Source organism: Balaenoptera musculus, chromosome 1 (assembly GCF_009873245.2).
Source record: "Balaenoptera musculus isolate JJ_BM4_2016_0621 chromosome 1, mBalMus1.pri.v3, whole genome shotgun sequence".
Classification (NCBI taxonomy): Eukaryota; Metazoa; Chordata; class Mammalia; order Artiodactyla; family Balaenopteridae; genus Balaenoptera; species Balaenoptera musculus.
The window spans coordinates 12,478,976-12,497,700 of record NC_045785.1 but is presented as its reverse complement, the minus strand read 5'-3'; the positions used below and the strand labels follow the sequence as shown (position 1 = coordinate 12,497,700).

General features: G+C 39.6%; 1 protein-coding gene across 1 annotated transcript in view; it reads left to right on the top strand.

The window, feature by feature from the left end:
- FBXO42 (F-box protein 42) overlaps window positions 1-18,725 on the top strand; it is an 89,016-nt gene that overhangs the window by 26,335 nt on the left and 43,956 nt on the right. The window contains 1 exon segment of the mRNA XM_036865832.1: window positions 15,974-16,240. Within this exon segment, the coding sequence (XP_036721727.1) occupies window positions 15,974-16,240 (267 nt within the window).

Sequence of the window (18,725 nt, the reverse complement as noted above, 5' to 3'; positions counted from 1 at the left end):
GGCAGGGAGGGTCTCAACCACTGCGCCACCAGGGAAGCCCCGCATTTGCTAGACTTTTAAAGCCCCTTTATGATTTTAAAATCAAGTCAAATTAAAATCACTTGCTGCATACACTGCAGGTGGGAGTGTACATTGGAACAGTCACTTTGAAAGACAGTTTGACATTATCTAGTAAAGATGTATAACCTACACCCAGCAATTTCACTCCTAAATATGTACTCTAGAGCGTTGTTTTTCAGCCTGTGGCTTGCAGCCCATTAGAATGAAGACAATTTAGTGGCATTTGACCAACAATTTTCTTAACTGGTAAATACAATAGAAAATATCAGTGTACTTTACTGTAAGGGTATTATTTTGTGAAACTTATTCCTAGCTATGTATCTGTGTATGTGTGGGTAGACTGATTTGTGAGGTTAAATGTATTTTCTTATCGTGGTTGCTGTCAAAATTTGAAAGCCACTATTCTAGAGAAGCTAAAAAATGCTCATTATTTCATAAGAGCAAAACATTGGAAACAACTGATTTCATTCAACAAGGATAAATTATGACTGATACAACAAGGTTTTGCACTGCAGTGAAAATGAACTGCAGCTACATTTAACAACTAAGCAGTGTATTGCTTAGGAATATATATGTATATTTGTTTGTTAAAAATTCTTTTTTTTTAATTTTTTAAAAATTTATTTTATTTATTTATTTTTGGATACATTGGGTCTTCGTTGCTGCGTGCGGGCTTTCTCTAGTTGCGGTGAGTGGGGGCTACTCTTCGTGGCGGTGCGTGGGCTTCTCATTGCAGTGGCTTCTCTTGTTGCAGAGCGTGGGATCTAGGTGCGCGGGCTTCAGTAGTTGTGGCGTGTGGGCTCAGTAGTTGTGGCGTGTGGGCTCAGTAGTTGTGGCACACAGGCTTAGTTGCTCCACCGCATGTGGAATCTTCCTTGACTAGGGCTCGAACCCGTGTCCCCTGCATTGGCAGGAGGATTCTTAACCACTGCACCACCAGGGTAGTCCTATGCAGTTTTTAAAAATTGTGGTAAATTTATATAACATGAAGTTTACCATTTTAATCATTTTTAACTGTACAGTTAAGTGGCATTGAGTACATTCACATTATTGTGCAACCATCACCGTTATTCATCCCAGAATGTTTTTATCTTCCCTGACTGAAACTCCATACACATTGAACAATAATTCCCTGTTCTCCCCACCCTCTAGCTCCCCTGGCAACCACCATTCTACTTTGCTGTATAACTTGAGTACTCTAGGTACCTCACATAATCGGAATCATGTAGTACTTATCCTTTCATGTCTGGCTTGTTTCACTTAGCATAATGTCTTCAGGCTTCTCCTTGTAGCATGTATCAGAATTTCCTTCCTGTTTAAGGCTAAATAATATTCTGTTACGTGTGTATACTGCATTTTGTTTATCCGTTATCCACTGATAGACATTTGAGTTGTTTCTGCCTTTTTGCTGTTGTGAACAGCGCTGCTATGAACATGGGTATACATATACCTGTTTGAGTCCCAGCTTTCAGTTCTTTTGGGTATATATCCAGGAGTGAATTTGCTGGATCATATGGTAATTCTGACTGATTTTTTTGAGAAATTGTCATACTGTTTCCCACTGTGGCTGTACCTCTCTATGGTTTTGTCTGTATGATATATCAATATTTGGCTGTTAAAAATTAATTTTAAAAAGGCAAAGCCTCCTTCTTTCCCTCTTCAGAGGTGCTGCTCCTAACTTTGACGTGTTGTCTTTCTAGATCATTTTCTATGCATATATATATAGATATAGATACCTATGTGGATATACAATTTTGATTTGTTCCTTTGTTGTTGTTGAACTGGCTGTGAAAGAGTTGTTCAGGTGCTCCCTTAAAAATAAAAATGCCTGGGATCCAGCCCCCCAGAGATTTTGATTAGATTGGCTTGAATGGGCTTAAGAATCTGAATTTTAATAGTTCTCAGACGATTCTGATGGGCAGCCATTGATTTATTATTTAACATAAGTGGTATTAATCCTATTATTTTGCAGTTTTTGGAGATCTCTTCATGCCAATATATGCTGGCATACCCACATTTTAAAAAACTAGTGCTTTAAATTCTGTAGCTTAGATATAGCATAATTTACATAGCCATTCTTCCATTAATGGACTTTCATTTTCCTCTTTGGCCGCACTGTGCAGCATGCAGAACTTCCCCGACCAGAGGTTGAACCCGTGCCGCCTGCAGTGGAAGAGCTACGTCTTAACCACTGGACCACCAGGGAAGTCCTATTAATGGACTTTTAGGTAGTTGCAAGTTTTTGTCATTACAGAGAAGATGCAACAAACCCACTTGTGCACATGTATAGATGTTTGTGTTGGAAAGATACCTGAAAATTAACTTGCTGAGTCAAACGGCAAGTCAATACCACCAAATCCAATACATTACTGAAATTTTCCTTCTTCTGTATGAACTTTTTCTTCTTCTGAAGAAGGAAATACTTATATAGTTGACCCTTGAGCAACAGGTGTGAACTGCACGGGACCACTTATACAGGGATTTTCTTTTTCCAGTAGTAAATGCTACAGTAATACACCATCTGGGGGTGGATATGGAGGAACCGCATGTAAGGAGGGCTGTTACTGGGTTGGCCAAAAAGTTCGTTGGGCGTTTCCGTAAGATGGCTCTAGTAGCACTTAGTTGTCTTTAACTTGATTCAAAACAATTTTGTTAGATTGTATTGTGGCAGCTGTCATATCAGCGTGCACTTAAAAAAAACCCATCAAAATTGGTGAATTTTTGTGTAGCCATTTGAATATTGACGATGGAAGAAAAAAAGCAACATTTTCGGCACATATTATACTTTATTATCTCAAGAAAGGTAAAAACGCAACTGAAACTCACAAAAAGATTTGTGCAGTGTATGGAGAAGGTGCTGTGACTGATCAAATGCGTCAAAAGTGGTTTGGGAAGTTTCATGCTGGAGATTTCTCGCTGGACGATGCTCCACGGTAGGGTAGACCAGTTGAAGTTGATAGCGATCAAATCGAGACATTAATTGAAAACAATCAGCGTTATAGCACGCAGGAGATAACCGACATGCTCAAAATATCCAAATCAAGTGTTGAAAATCATTTGCACTAGCTTGGTTATGTTGATCGCTTTGATGTTTGGGTTCCGTATAAGTTAGGTGAAGAAAACCTTCTTGACCATATTTCCGCATGCGATTCTCTACTTAAACGTAACGAAAATGTTCTGTTTTTAAAACAAATTGTGACGGGCGATGAAAAGTGGATACCGTACAATAATGTGGAACAGAAGAGATCATGGGGCAAGTGAAATGAACTTCCATCAACCACACCAAAGGCTGGTCTTCATCCAAAGAAGGTGATGTTGGGACTTCCCTGGTGGCACAGTGGTTAAGAATCCACCTGCCAATGCAGGGGACACAGTTCGAGCCCTGGTCTGGGAAGATCCCATATGCTGCAGAGCAACTGGGCCCGTGCACCACAACTACTGAGCCTGCGCTCTAGAGCCCACGAGCCACAACTACTGAAGCCCATGCACCTAGAGCCCATGCTCCACAACAAAGGGAAACCCCCGCTTGCTGCAACTAGAGAAAGCCCACGCGCAGCAACGAAGACCCAATGCAGCCAAAAATAAATAAATAAGTTTATTTTTAAAAACCCAAAAAACAAAGAAGGTGATGCTGTGTATATGGTGGGATTGGAAGGAAGTCCTCTATTATGAGCTCTTTCCTGAAAACAAATGATTAATTCCAACAAGTACTGCTCCCAGTTAGACCAACCAAAAGCAGCAGTTGTCGAAAAGCGTCTGGAATTAGTCAACAGAAAATGCATTATCTTCCATCAGGATAATGCAAGACTGCATGTTTCTTTGATGACCAGGCAAAAACTGTTACAGCTTGTCTGGGAAGTTCTGATTCATCCACTGTATTCACCAGACATTGCACCTTTAGATTTCCATTTATTTCAATCTTTACAAAATTCTCTTAATGGGAAAAATTTCAATTCCCTGGAAGACTGTAAAAGACACCTGGAACAGTTCTTTGCTCGAAAAGATAAAAAGTTTTGGGAAGATGGAATTATGAAGTTGCCTGAAAAATGGCAGAAGGTAGTGGAACAAAATGGTGAATACATTGTTCAGTAAAGTTCTTGGTGAAAATGAAAAATGTGTCTTTTATTTTTACTTGAAAACTGAAGGAACTTTTTGGCCAACCCAATAATTATACGCAGATTTCAACTGAGTGGAGGAGGGTAGACGCCCCTAATTCCCGCCTTGTTCAAGGATCAGCTATACAAGAAGTTCTGTGCAATAGCAGAAATACTTGTATAAGATACGTTGATATATTTAAAAGAAACTTAAAATCAATTGCTGTTATTTTTTTTAATTTTGGGGAAAATATTAATGATACAGAGCTGATTATGCAAAGTAAAATGAATTTGATTTTTAAAATGCTATTCCTTCTGGGAATTCCCTGGCGGTCCAGTGGTTAGGACTCTGCACTTCCACTGCAGGGGCCATGGATTTGATCCCTGGTCAGGGAACAAAGATCCTTCAAGTTGCGCGGCATGGCCAAAAATAATAATAATAATAAAATAAAACTTAAAAAAAAATTTCTTCCTTCCATTGAAATAGATCTGCAGTGGATGACTGAACTAGAAAGTTGTTAGCCCTTCTTAAAACTGAAACCATGAAGTGATGATTGCTTTAACCATCCTTAACCCAGGGGAGACTTTTATTTTCCTTATTATTTCATAGACTTTCCTCTGGATTTTGAAGAGTTTTCTAACTTAGATCATTTTGGAATGAGGTTTGGACTTGTTCCTTTTTTTCCTTTCTCTTTTTTCTTTTTTTTTTTAATGTGTCATAAAATAGCATCTTATGTTTTAAACTTTAGCTTCTATGGGAAGTTTTGAAGCTCTATGGTTTGACTGTAATATCCCTAATAACAGTAATAAAATTTGATATATTCCATTGCAGTTTAAAAGAAAAAAAGGTGCTACAGTTAAGTCTTGTTAAAAATACAGACCTTAAGAACTTAGTGGGGGAAACACATGAGTAAAAAAGCATTATAAATTCACCAGCCAATGAGACAAAAGAGCAGCTAAGCTATTTCTAAAAGAAATCAGGTTACATTCATCTTTCATGCATTCTTGCCAGTAGCCATCATTGTCTCTCTTTTTCTAGCATTTGGAAATGGTTTCCCAGCATGCTGGGAGTTTTAATTTAAATTAGCCTTTAAAAAATTTCAGACTGTATAACTTGTTTAAATTATGGGATTTTTTTTCACAAAGTAACTAACTAGTAAAATGAAATAGCCTGACATAGTAGTGAAATAGTAGTCCCAAAAATATTGGTTCAGGTTCATATTGTCTTGAGGGTTTGTGCATGCGTGTGTTTTTTATAAGGTTTCCTTTCTTGGAAGGAAAAGCCTTTATTCAGAGATTATGATCTTCCAACTTGTTCACGTTTTTAAACGTCCTTTTATGAAACTATGACGATATTAGATGGTAGGATTTGTGGGTGTGGGTAGGTAGTTTTGTTTTGTTTTTTTTTCCTGCCTTATTTGGGAAAATAACAAGTTGTCGGCCCTATCTCAGTTCAAAACAACTTGCTGGTCTGTGAAATTCAGAGGTCTGGGAACCATTGTGATAGAACCTTTCCCCAAAAGGCTAAGAGAATCCTGGTATGCAGTGGTTTTGCATACTCCTCCCTTGTTTTCAGAATGAGGGTACATAATGGCAGAAAAATCAGAACATCTTAAAAATAGTAATGACTTGGGACTTCCCTGGTGGCGCAGTGGTTAAGACTCTGCACTCCCAATGCAGAGGGCCCGGGTTCCATTCCTGGTCAGGGAACTAGATCCCACATGCATGCTACAACTAAGAGTTCTCATGCTGCAACTGAGAAGCCCATGTGCCGCAACTAAGACCCAGTGCAACCAAATAAATAAATAAATATTTTTTAAAAATAGTAATGATTTGCTTAAGTACTATACATTTTATTTATTTTTAATTTTTAAAATTAAAAAAATTTTTTTGGTTGCACCACGCAGCTTACAGGATCTTAGTTCCCTGACCAGGGATCAAACCCGTGCCCCCTGCAGTGGAAGCATGGAGTCTTAACCACTGGGCTGCCAGGGAAGTCCCTTATGCCCCATTGTTACCCTCTAGTTTTATTTGTCTTTAACCATCTGAAATCTGTGATTTTATTATTTTTCATTTAAATTTTTGATATGAAGTTTCTGGTTTTTTCAATCAGAATATCTAGAAATGAACATTTAGGTTTTGTTGTTGACTCTGAAATGAATTCATAAAGCTTTGTTTGCTTATTCATTCAGCAGCCTTTTGCTGAGTGTGTATATGGATGCAAGAAATAGAATTATTTTCTTTTGTGCCCTAAGGGGAGAGGAGGAGGCAGACAGACAACAGTATAGTAATTGCTAGTATGAAGGCAGGTACTTAGTATTGTGGAAGCACAGAGGGAGAGGTAGGTGTGCTTTGAGCGTTTCTGCAGCCTGGTGCAGTCAGTTTTGAGTTAACACAGTTTACTACTGTTACAGTATGGTTATTTGCCTCTTTTGCATTTTCTTACTTTCCTAAATAATTATTTTCAAGAGGAAAATAATTTCCAAGCCTAGAAAATTGCACCTTTTAATGCACCTTTTCTCTAACTCTCCTCTGATTTGTACTACACTTCAAATGAAAGCCTTTTGTTTAAAATCACTGTTACAGTTAAATTATTATCATTATTATTTTTTCTGGGCTCTGTATTCTGTTTATCATTATTTTTTATAAATTTATTTATTTATTTTTGGCTGCGTTGGGTCTTCGTTGCCGTGCGCGGGCTTTCTCTAGTTGCAGCAAGCGGGGGCTACTCTTCGTTGTGGTGCGTGGGCTTCTCATTGAGGTGGCTTTCCTTGTTGCAGAGCATGGGCTCTAAGCGCACGGGCTTCAGTAGTTGTGGCACGCCAGCTCAGTAGTTGTGGCTCTCGGACTCCAGAGCATAGGCTCAGTAGTTGTGGCACACGGGCTTGGTTGCTCCGTGGCATGCGGGATCTTCCTGGACCAGGGCTCGAACCCGTGTCCCCTGCATTAGCAGGCGGATTCTTAACCACTGCGCCACCAGGGAAGTCCTACAGTTAAATTATTACAATTAGAATTACTCTATACTTTGTATATTATTATTGTCTTCTCTTAAAATCTAAAAATTCAAGCTCTCACGAAATATAAATTTTAGTGTTAAAGTTTTGTTATACTTTTTTCATTTTATACCACATGAAACATTTTGCTGAACCTAGAGTATATGGTTCTCCATATGGAATTTTCAGAACCTAGAATATCTTCATTGATGATTGAAACCAGTACATTTTTCTCAACCATTTATACTTAGTAAAATCCTTTGGCTGCTATATATGAATATGGGGAATGGCCCTGAGAACTGTACGTTTCTGCTACTATTCTGTAACAGTCATAAAATGCTTTCATTTAACATCAGCCATTGCAAAGAATGATAAGAAAGTATACTGATGGGTAGTTTGGGGAAATACTTTATTTTTCTGTTTCATTAAAGGGACTCTTACTTGGATAACACAGAGATGAGTTAACCATTTAAAAAGAACAAACCTCACTGCAGCTGATATCTGTTATTAAATTTGGAATGCTTTCTAGAAACAGCTCTCTGAATTTACTTGTCAAAATAGCTCACAGTTTGCTAATAGCAACAGTAGTTATGCCAAATTATGCTATTTCTAGACTTTTTTTATCAAAACATTGACTGTCAGGAGCTAAGGAGTCTCCAGATTATGAGCTTCTGTTAATGTAGATAAAATATTAAGTAGTTTGTACATGTGGTAAAATGCCCATCGAGTAAAAAACAGTTTTTGCCCTTTTAAAAAAGATTTTCTTTTTTTATCATTCTTTTTAAATTTATTTTATTTTTGGCTGCGTTGGATCTTCATCACTGCGCGGGCTTTCTCTAGTTGCAGCGAGCAGAGGCTACTCTTTGTTGCAGTGCACAGGCTTCTCATTGCGGTGGCTTCTCTTGTTGTGGAGCATGGGCTCTAGGCACGCGGGCTTCAGTAGTTGTGACACGTGGGCTCAGTAGTTGTGTTGCACGGGCTTAGTTGCTCCGTGGCATGTGGGATCTTCCCAGATCAGGGCTCGAACCCGTGACCCTGAGTTGGCAGGCGGATTCTTAACCACTGCGCCACCAGGGAAGCCCAGTTTTTGCCCATTTGTCCTAAAAGTAATTCTGTAAGTGGCAAAGAATATCGTACAGGAGACAGTAACTTGAAAATTTTTCATCTTTCCACCTTCCCCCATTTCATTCTCTGGGATGCTACCTATTCTTCAAAGCCAAAATCCTTGTTTCTGTGTTACTTCCTTCTCATACTAGTTGGAAGCCATCTCTTCCTTCCCTGAACTGCTAGAGCTTCTTGTTTGGTACCACAGTCTGTCCTGTGCTGGTATTCTTTATGTGTCTTTAGCTCTTACTGGGTTAATCTCTTTGAGAGGAAATAGTGGCATATCTTGTTTTTATAACTCCCATGAGATCTAAGCACAGTATTTTCACATATAGCAAATGTTCCATTGGTATTTATTGAGTACATGAAGGTTCCATTGGTATTTATTGAGTACATGAAGGTAGAAATTTATATTTTACCATTTTTTCACTTGTTGTAACTTTTTCATTTGACCTAGTACAATGATGATAATAATGGTGGTATATTAATAAGAAGAAGACTTATTATCATCTTAGATTGGATCATATTGTGGTCTGTAAATCTTCATTCAACAGTATTTTATATTTTCAAGGATAGTATTTAATACTTAGCTCATGGGACTTCCCTGGTGGCGCATTGGATAAGACTCCACGCTCCTAATGCAGGGGGCCCGGGTTCGATCCCTGGTTAGGGAACTAGATCCCATGTGCATGCCATAACTAAGAGCTTGCATGCCACAGCTAAGGAGCTCATGTGCTCACGGGCCACAACTAAGGAGCCCGTGAGCCGCAACTAAGGAGCCCATGTGCTGCAACTAAGGAGCCCGCCTGCCACAACTAAGACCCAGCACAACCAAATAAATAAATAAATATTTTTTTAAAAAATGCTTAGCTCCCATTAGTGTGGCTGGGGTGGGTAACTTCATGAGTTCATAATGATGTCTGTGCAGGGTTGCTACTTTGCCCCTGAAGCTTGAGAGGCCCTCATGCTGATGGATGACTGTGGGTGCTTTCCATTCAATCCAGCTACGCATTCTTTAGTTAAGTCTCAGTGCTTTATTTTACCATCATAATTAAGGTTCTTCCTTAATTGTATTTTTTAACCTTTTGAAATTGTGAAGAATAAGCTTGATTGTATTTTAAATTTCCTTTCAGGTAAGTGAAGTGTATTCTGATTTTCTTAAGAAAAGAAAATGTGTTTACTCCAAGAGGATTGTCAGATGTCTAGTTGTGTAGAAATCAAAGGTACAATTGGTCAGATATTGTACTAGGCAGTGATTGTTACATGGATAACAAAGTAGTTTCATTCCCATCTTGAATTTCTTTGAATCGATTTTAACCCTTCACAAGTTAATCTGTTTCCTCCAATAAGTTCAGAGGAGTTTGTTGCCATCTGCTGTCTTTACAGAATCTTTATGAAGTAGGTGGGGAACTTTCATTACTTACGGATAGAGAGATTTTCCTGTCTTAACTGTGTGACTTAGCCTGGGTAACAGATCATTATTCCTAGAAACAGTAGCCAGATCTCCCAGTCTCAAAGTCTTAACCTTAATTTAAACTCCAGAAGGGCAAAATATTTGGGTTTTAAAAATTGGTTTGTATTTAGTTGGATATAGTGTAGTAGTTTTTCAAAGGAAAAGATACAGCTGGGCCAAATAAATGGTTTCTCTTCAGTACCATCTCTCTTGACCCAGCAACGGGTCATTGGGTATGGCTCAGGAGTCTGGCAGCAGACTCTCAGGCCAGTGTACACCTTTTGACATGAAAAAATGAAAAACTGTTTCAAAGTGTCTCTATATCCTCTGGGAGTATGAGTGATGATTTCATTACCTAATCATGGTCATGAAAATGAAGGGCTGTGCAAATTGGTTCAGGGCATGTAATTACAGAGGATTTGCATCTGAGCCCATACCTGTGTGTTCTCATTGGCATCTGTGCTCAAAGCCAAGTTAGCAAACATGCCCTCGGGGGCTTGAGGTTTGCTGCTTTTATGGACAGTGAAATGGTTGAACAATGAGAATTGCTTAAAACTTGGAATTACAAAAGTATGAGTCCCTTTATTTAGGCTTGCTAATTGTACTTTGAGAAGGTTTGGAAAGAGAGTAAGAAGTTGTTTTATTGAGCCAAACCGATGTATTTTGCTTGGGAAAAAATAGTAATATAAATAACCTTTTGCAGCCTTCATTGATTCAGTTTGTTCAGAAGCAGACCCTCAGCTCACAGTCTGTCAAGATGTGTAAGGGAGCAGTTGTATTTCACATGCTATATTTAATTCAAATGTGAAAGATGCAGCCGAACTCAAGGAATCTGTCTCTTTGGACTCTTTTCCTTGGTGAATTTCAGAGCTGAGTGAGGGTTAAATATATGAGAAAGTCAATAAATAAAGGAATATAGTCAATGGGAGATGAAAAATGATAACTTGCAGGGGAAAGAGTAAGAAGGATTGTGGGAAGTGATATTTTTTCCAGTGGAAAAAGACACTTTTGTGGGAGAGGGGGCAAGAAAAATTCTAATTATTGTTTTCTGTTTTATGTAACGTAACTCTTTTTTAAAAGACTTTTAGAAATTTTATATTGGAGTATATTTGATTAACAATGTTGTGTTAGTTTCAGGTGTATAGCATAGTGATTCAGTTATACATATAAATGTGTCTATTCTTTTTCAAATTCTTTTCCCGTTTAGGTTATTACAGAATATTGAGCAGAGTTCCCTGACAGTAGGTCCTTGTTGGTTATCTGTTTTAAATATAGCAGTGTGTACGTGTCAATCCCAAACTCCCAATCTATCCCTCCTCCCCCCCTCCCCCCGATAACCATAAATTCATTCTCTAAGTCTGTGAGTCTGTTTCTGTTTTGTAAATAAGTTCATTTGTATCATTATTTTTAAGATTCCGCATACAAGCAATATCATATGATATTTGTCTTTCTCTCTCTGACTTACTTCACTTAGTATGATAATCTTCAAGTCCATCCATGTTGCTGCAAATGGCATAATTTCATTCTTTTTAATGGCTGAGTGATATTCCATTGTGTATGTCTACCACATCTTCTTTATCCATTCATCTGTCGATGGACATTTAGGTTGTTTTCATGTCTCGGCTATTGTAAACAGCGCTGCAGTGAACACTGGGGTGCATGTATCCTTTTGAACCATGTTTTTCTCTGGATACATGCCCAGGAGTGGGGTTGCTGGATCATATGGTAGCTCTATTTTTAGTTTTTTAAGGAACCTCCATACTGTTCTCCATAGGCTGTACCAATTTACATTCCCACCAGCAGTGTAGGAGGGTTCACTTTTCTCCACACCCTCTTCAGCATTTATTATTTGTAGATTTGTTTGTTTGGCTGTGCCGTGCAGCTTGCAGGAACTTAGTTCCCTGACCAGAGATTGAACCCGGGCCCTGGACAGCGAAAGCACGGAGTTTTAACCACTGGACCACCAGGGAATTCCCTATAGATTTTTTTCTTAATGATGGCCATTCTGACTGGTGTGAAGTGATATCTCATTGTAGTTTTGATTTGCATTTCTCTGTTAATTAGAGATGTTGAGCATCTTTTCATGTGCCTCTTGGCCATCTGTATGTCTTCTTTGAAGAAATGTCTATTTAGGTCTTTTGCCCTTATTTTGATTGGGTTGTTTGTTTTTTTGATATTGAGCCTCATAAGCTGTTTGTAAATTTTAGAGAGAGACTAATCTCTTGTCAGTTGCATAGTTTGCGAATATTTTCTCCCATTCTGTGGGTTGTCTTTTCGTTTTGTTTATGTTTTCCTTTGCTGTGCAAAAGCTTTTGAGTTTAGTTAGGTCCCATTTGTTTATTTTTGTTTTTATTTCCATTACTCTAGGAGATGGCTCAAAAAAGATATTGCTGCGATTTATGTCAAAGAGTGTTCTGCGTGTGTTTTCCTCTAAGAGTTTTATAGTATTCCCTCTTATATTTAGGTCTTTAATCCATTTTGAGTTTATTTTTGTGTATGGTGTTAAAGAATGTTCTAATTTCACTTTTTTACATATAGCTGTCCAGTTTTCCCAGCACCATTTATTGAAGAGACTGTCTTTCCTCCATTGTATAGTCTTGCCTCTTTTGTTGTTGATTAATTGACCATAGGTGTGTGGGTTTATTTCTGGGCTTTCTATCCTGTTCCATTGATCTATATTTCTGTTTTTGTGCCAGCACCATACTGTTTTGATGACTGTAGCTTTGTGGTATAGTCTGAAGTCAGGGAGCCTGATTCCTCCAGCTCCATTTTTCTTTCTCAGGATTGCTTTGGTTATTCAGGGTCTTTTGTTTCTCTAATTTTTGTTTCTCTAATTTTTGTTTCAAAAAATTTAAGATTTTTTGTTCTAGTTCTGTGAAAAATGCCATTGGTAATTTGATAGGGATTGCATTGAATCTGTAGATTGCCTTGGGTAGTATAGTCATTTTGATATGTAACTGTTCTCTTTAGGGTAGGAGTTAGGGCTAGAAATGGAAAGGCCTTCCTCTAGCAAGTTAAGCATGTGGAAAAACAGTTCACTGAAAGTAGGGCAGATGTGGCTAACTATCTAGGATTTTTTATTTAACACAATTTATAGTGAACCTATCACAATACTTCTCTACTTTTGAGGAATGGAGGAAATTGCTGCTGCCCTCCCTCTGCCACCACCACTCTCCCCCAACTAGGAGGATTTAGGCTACTCCCCTACCTTTTTTTTTTGGCTGCATTGGGTCTTCGTTGCTGCACGTGGGCTTTCTTTAGTTGCAGCGAGTGGAAGCTACTCTTCGTTGTGGTACACGGGCTTCTCATTGCGATGGCTTCTCTTGTTGCGGAGCATGGGCTCTAGGCACACAGGCTTCAGTAGTTGCAGCACGCAGGCTCAGTAGTTGTGGCACACAGGCCCTAGAGCGTGTGGGCTTCAGTAGTTGTGGCACGTGGGCTCAGTAGTTGTGGTTCACAGGCTCTAGAGCACAAGCTCAGTAGTTGTTGGCACACGGGCTTAGTTGCTCCGTGGCATGTGGGATCTTCCCGGACCAGGGCTCGAACCTGTGTCCCCAGCATTGGCAGGTGGGTTCTTAACCACTGTGCCACCAGGGACGTCCCTCCCCTACTTCTAATTAGGCACCAGTTCATCATCATCAAGATTCTAGCAGCCACTTTGCTAGGACACATTGCAGTATCATGAGCTAATTTTGTAGATGAATTATGTTGGGAGCAATTTCATGAGTTTTGACTCATGTTTTTCTTAATGTGATCATTCTTCCAGTTTTTAAGATGTTGTACATAATTAGTATGTGAATTACAGGAGTGGTAGAGATGAGGTTGGAGGTTTCTTTGCTCTCCTCACACCACCACCCCCCTCACCTTTTGGAACATTTCAGATCTTTCTCAAGGCCCCAAAGTATATTTCAGGGTCACTCTTCTCTTCCTGTTATTTATTATCCTTCTCGTTAGTGCTGGAGGGAATGCTGGAAATTTGTAAGGTGGATGGCATAGTGAATGGTCAGGGTAGGTGTGTATGGTCAAGGGAATAGATGTATTAAAAAATTATAAAATGAACTCAGATGCCCCTTCAAGAAATGACTTGCTGCCCGTTTGTAAGGAGTGTAGCAAAAGAAAGCTGTTAGTCCTTTCAGGGTCTGCCACAGCGTTGGAAACAAGATCATGCTCTTCTCAGGGCAGGCAGTGGTGGTGAGCAGAGCAGTGATCTAAGAGCCTCACCTTGCCCAACACTGGAGTCCTCTACCTGGCCGTCCTTGCTCCCGAGCTCTCTGTTGTACAGGCTTTGTCAGATCTACCTCATGGTCTGATGGCTCCTCCTGCTAAATCCTATTCTTTTCTTCTCATAAGAGTTCTCCCCATTAAACCTTTTTCGTTCCTAATTTTATTTTAGCATCTGCTTCCTCTAGAATCTAACCTGTGACACACTTCTTACATAAATCACCCTATTTCCTTCATTTTACTGTTTTTACCTCAGGCTTTGCATGAAACATCAGTGGTGCAGTATAAATGAATTGCCTGCCTCTGTGTATGTTTTATTTATTTATTTTTAATTTATTTTAAATTTATTTATTTTTGGCTGTGCTGGGTCTTTGTTGCTGCGTGCGGCTTTCTCTAGTTGCAGTGAGCAGGGGCTACTCTTCGTTGTGGTGCGCGGGCTTCTCATTGTGGTGGCTTCTCTTGTTGCAGAGCATGGGCTCTAGGCGCGGACTCAGTAGTTGTGGCTCACGGGCTCTAGAGCGCAGGCTCAGTAGCTGTGGTGCACGGTCTTAGTTGCTCCGCGCCATGTGGGATCTTCCCAGACCAGGGCTCGAACCCATGTCCCCTGCATTGGCAGGCGGATTCCTAACCACTGCTCCACCAGGGAAGTCCCTCTGTGTGTGTTTTAACTTGTGCTCTTCCTGGAAAATTCAAGGAATACAGGTAGCACAAAGACATTTAAAAATACCCATAATATTTTTTAAAAAATTAATTAACCTCCACTAGAGGTAACTGTTAATGGTGGCTTTTTTTTTAAAAATTTATTTATTTATTATTTTTGGCTGTGTTGGGTCTTCGTTTCTGTGCGAGGGTTTTCTCCAGTTTTGGCGAGCAGGGGCCACTCCTCATCACGGTGCGCGGGCCTCTCACTGTTGCGGCCTCTCTTGTTGCGGAGCACGGACTCCAGACGCGCAGGCTCAGTAGCTGTGGCTCACGGGCCCAGCTACTTCGCAGCATGTGGGATCCTCCCAGACCAGGGCCCGAACCTGCGTCCCCCTCATTGGCAGGCAGATTCTCAACCACTACGCCACCAGGGAAGCCCTATGGTGGCTTATTTTGGTAAACTTTAGAGAAGTGCATTAAGTGTTCACCTGGATGAATTTTTCACAAACTGAACACATCTGTGTAACCATCACCCAATGAGGAAGCTTTACCACTACCCCAGGAGCCTCCCAGTCATTACCTTTGGTAACCGCTATCCTCACTTGCAACAACATAAATTAATTTTGCTTAGTTTTGAACTTGATATAAGCATGGTCATGTAGTATGTACTATTTTGTCTTCTTTGCTCAGTATTATGTTTAAGAGATTTATCCATGTGTGTATCTGTGGTTCCTTGCTGTATAGTATTCTGTTGTGTGAATGTACCACAATCTATACCTGTTCTTTTGGTGGTGGGCATTTGTATTATTTCCAGTTTTTCACTCCTTGGATCTGTTATGATGTTTTCTAGTATAAATATTGCCTTGTGTTTGGTATTATAGCTAGTTAAGCCTGTTATTGAAATATTTATTATCCTCTTAAGTGAATTACCTTGTATAAAAGCTAAAAAAACCTGTCATTTCTTATTCCAATATCCTCAGAATGTTCTTTTAGGACCCACAGTTAGTTTTTTCTTCTAAATGTGAGGTCTTGAATCATATTACTGGCCAAGGGAAGCTAGTTACTGCTCCCTTTGCTGTCTGCCAATCAGATCCTTGAGTTAGAGGAGTTGTTGAGAACAAGTTTTTTGGTTTTATGGTTATACCAGAACTCGGCTGTCACTCTGGTTTTCAGTGGAGAGAAAAAATACCATCAGAAGCCTTTAGGGATTTATTAGATATTTGGGATGGCCTTGGTATTTGAGCTGTACTTGATAAATTAAGGTGGCTCACTGGTGTGGGAAAGTGCTAAAGGACAGATTTCAGACTGAGCATCTAAAAGAAATCATGAACAGCTTGGATGCCTTGCCTGAGTTATTTCAGAACTTCAGACAGTGTATACTGATGTTTGTTTCTTTCCCGCTGTAGCTGTCAAGTGGAATGTCATGGCCAGCTCCTCGGACAGTGAAGATGATAGTTTCATGGCTGTGGACCAAGAAGAAACTGTGCTGGAAGGGACAATGGAGCAAGATGAGGAGCCCCACCCAGTATTGGAGGTTGAGGAGACTAGACATAATAGGTCCATGTCTGAGCTGCCAGAAGAGGTTTTGGAGTATATCCTGTCCTTTCTTTCACCATACCAAGAACACAAAACTGCAGCCCTTGTCTGCAAACAGTGGTACCGACTTATTAAAGGTACTGTGGAAAGTGGAAAGTTTTATTTATTTATTTAAAATTTGTTTGAATGATTTATTTTTACCTCCCAATTTCATTTTCTCTTTTCTTCCTTAAATTTATTGTGGTTCTAAAATTTAGTGTTAGATGATTAGCACTGTACATTTTTCTTTTCTCTTTATCCTACCTAATTTTATGAACAGCTTGAATACCATAGTATTTAATCCAATTTCCAGTTTTAAAATGAGGGTTCTTTTTCTGCATATTCTTGGAGTTGATCTGGTAAGTTGTATTGTTCTTGAATAGGTAGAGTAGGGATGGATATGAATTGACAGTAATAGCTAACCTTCATATAACTCTTACCATTGTCAGGACTATTATAACTGCTTTACAATCCTCATAGCGAACTATGAATAGCTTAAAGTAGCTAATTGTGGCACATGTGGGATTATGAAAGCATTTACTGCTTGATTTTATCTCTAAACAGCACAGGCCCTATGTATGTCTTTTACTTTTTAAATGAGTTTCTCCTTTTTTTTCCCCCTCCATTTTCTAATCAAGATTTCAACTTTGGCTAAATGTTGAGGTTACTAGTTGTACTGTAGTTTTAATTAATAGCAGTTATTTGGTTTCATTCCATTTTAGGTGGAAAGGGCCCATTTTTTGAATGAAGATGACTGAGCCAGTTGAATAATCTTTGATCAAAGCAAGGGTCGTATCAATTTTTTCTTTCCTGTTGGGAACAAGGCAGCCAGAGATACGAGAGAGAAAAACTTTTAGATCAGAATCAGTCTTAAAATCTTTTCCTCAAATCAGAGTGATTCTCTGAGGATTAGGGTCCCTGTCATTTGTCCAAAGTCCAACCTAGAAGGCTAATAAGGACCAGCTGTGTTGAAACTGCTTGCTGGGCCCTGTGCTCATCTGTTCACAACTGGTAATACTGGTATGCACAGCCTGCTTCTGTTTGTAGTTAATGGACTCTTCAGGAGAGATTGGCTCCCTACGCTGTGGAAATAGATGGTTTCACCTCTGAAATAGAGGTGGAGGATCACAGACGAGGGGTAGTGATCTAATCAAATATATGAATTTATTCTTAGGTTTTATTTGGCATTCTTATCATTTTGATCTTTCTTTAAGAGAGAAGAACCTTAACCTAGTACTTGCAGTCTTAGATCTTCTGGGGGAAGTCACTGCCAAGACAGCTTTTTTTCCCCTCAATCATTATGTATCTGTCGTTTATTCATTACTGCCTTACCTCATGTCAACATCTGCAAATCTGTATTACTTCACCAGTGCGTAGTTGGCAGTATGGTCACACATTAAAAATGGGCATGTCTTTTTTTTTCTTTTTTTAAACATATTTATTGGGGTATAATTGCTTTACAATGGTGTGTTAGTTTCTGCTTTATAAGAAAGTGAATCAGCTCTACATATACATGTATACCCATACATGTATGTATTTTTCATGTGTCTCCCTCCCACCCTCCCTATCCCACCCCTCTAGGTGGTCACAAAGCACTGAGCTGATCTCCGTTTGCTATGCGGCTGCTTCCCACTAGCTAGCTATTTTACATTTGGTAGGGTATATATGTCCATGCCACTCTCTCACTTCGTCCCAGCTTACCCTTCCCATTCCCCGTGTCCTCAAGTCCATTCTCTACATATGCGTCTTTATTCTTCTCCTGCCCCCAGGTTCTTCAGAACGAAAAAATGGCCATGTCTTTTTAATATTCCATTTCTTAACTGTGAGTTCAACCAAGGGATAATGATCATCATTAGAAAACATGTTCTGTGATCCTGCTTAAGGATCCACTAAGGTGGCATAAATTCAAGAATGATACAGTCTTTCAAAACAAAAAATTGGGGCTTCCCTGGTGGTGCAGTGGTTGAGAATCCGCCTGCCAATGCAGGGGACACGGGTTCGAGCCCTGGTCCGGGAAGATCCCACATGGCGCGGAGCAACTAAGTCCGTGCACCACAACTACTGAGCCTGTGCTCTAGAGCCCGCGAGCCCCAACTACTGAGCCCACGTACCACAACTACTGAAGCCCACGCGCCTAGAGCCCATGCTCCGCAACAAGAGAAGCCGCCACAATGCGAAGCCCTTGCACCGCAACAAAGAGTAGCCCCCGCTCACCGCAACTAGAGAAAGCCGGCACGCAACAATGAAGACCTAACACAGCCAAAAATAAATAAATAAATTTATTTTAAAAATTATATATATATATATATATATATATATATATATAATTGGTTGTACTCCTCATTCAAAATATTTCTCTGTGAAATAAGAAAGTAATTTCATGTGTTGGGAAAGCAGATTGTTCCAGAAGTATAAAGCTCTCACTTTTTTAAAAAATAGACTTTACTTTTTTAGAGTGGTTTTAAGTTCACAGCAAAATTGAGCAGGTTCGTAGATTTCCCGTATACCCCTGCCCCCAGACATGCACAGCCTCCCCTACTTTCAACATCCCTCACCAGAGGGGTACATTTCTTACAATTGACG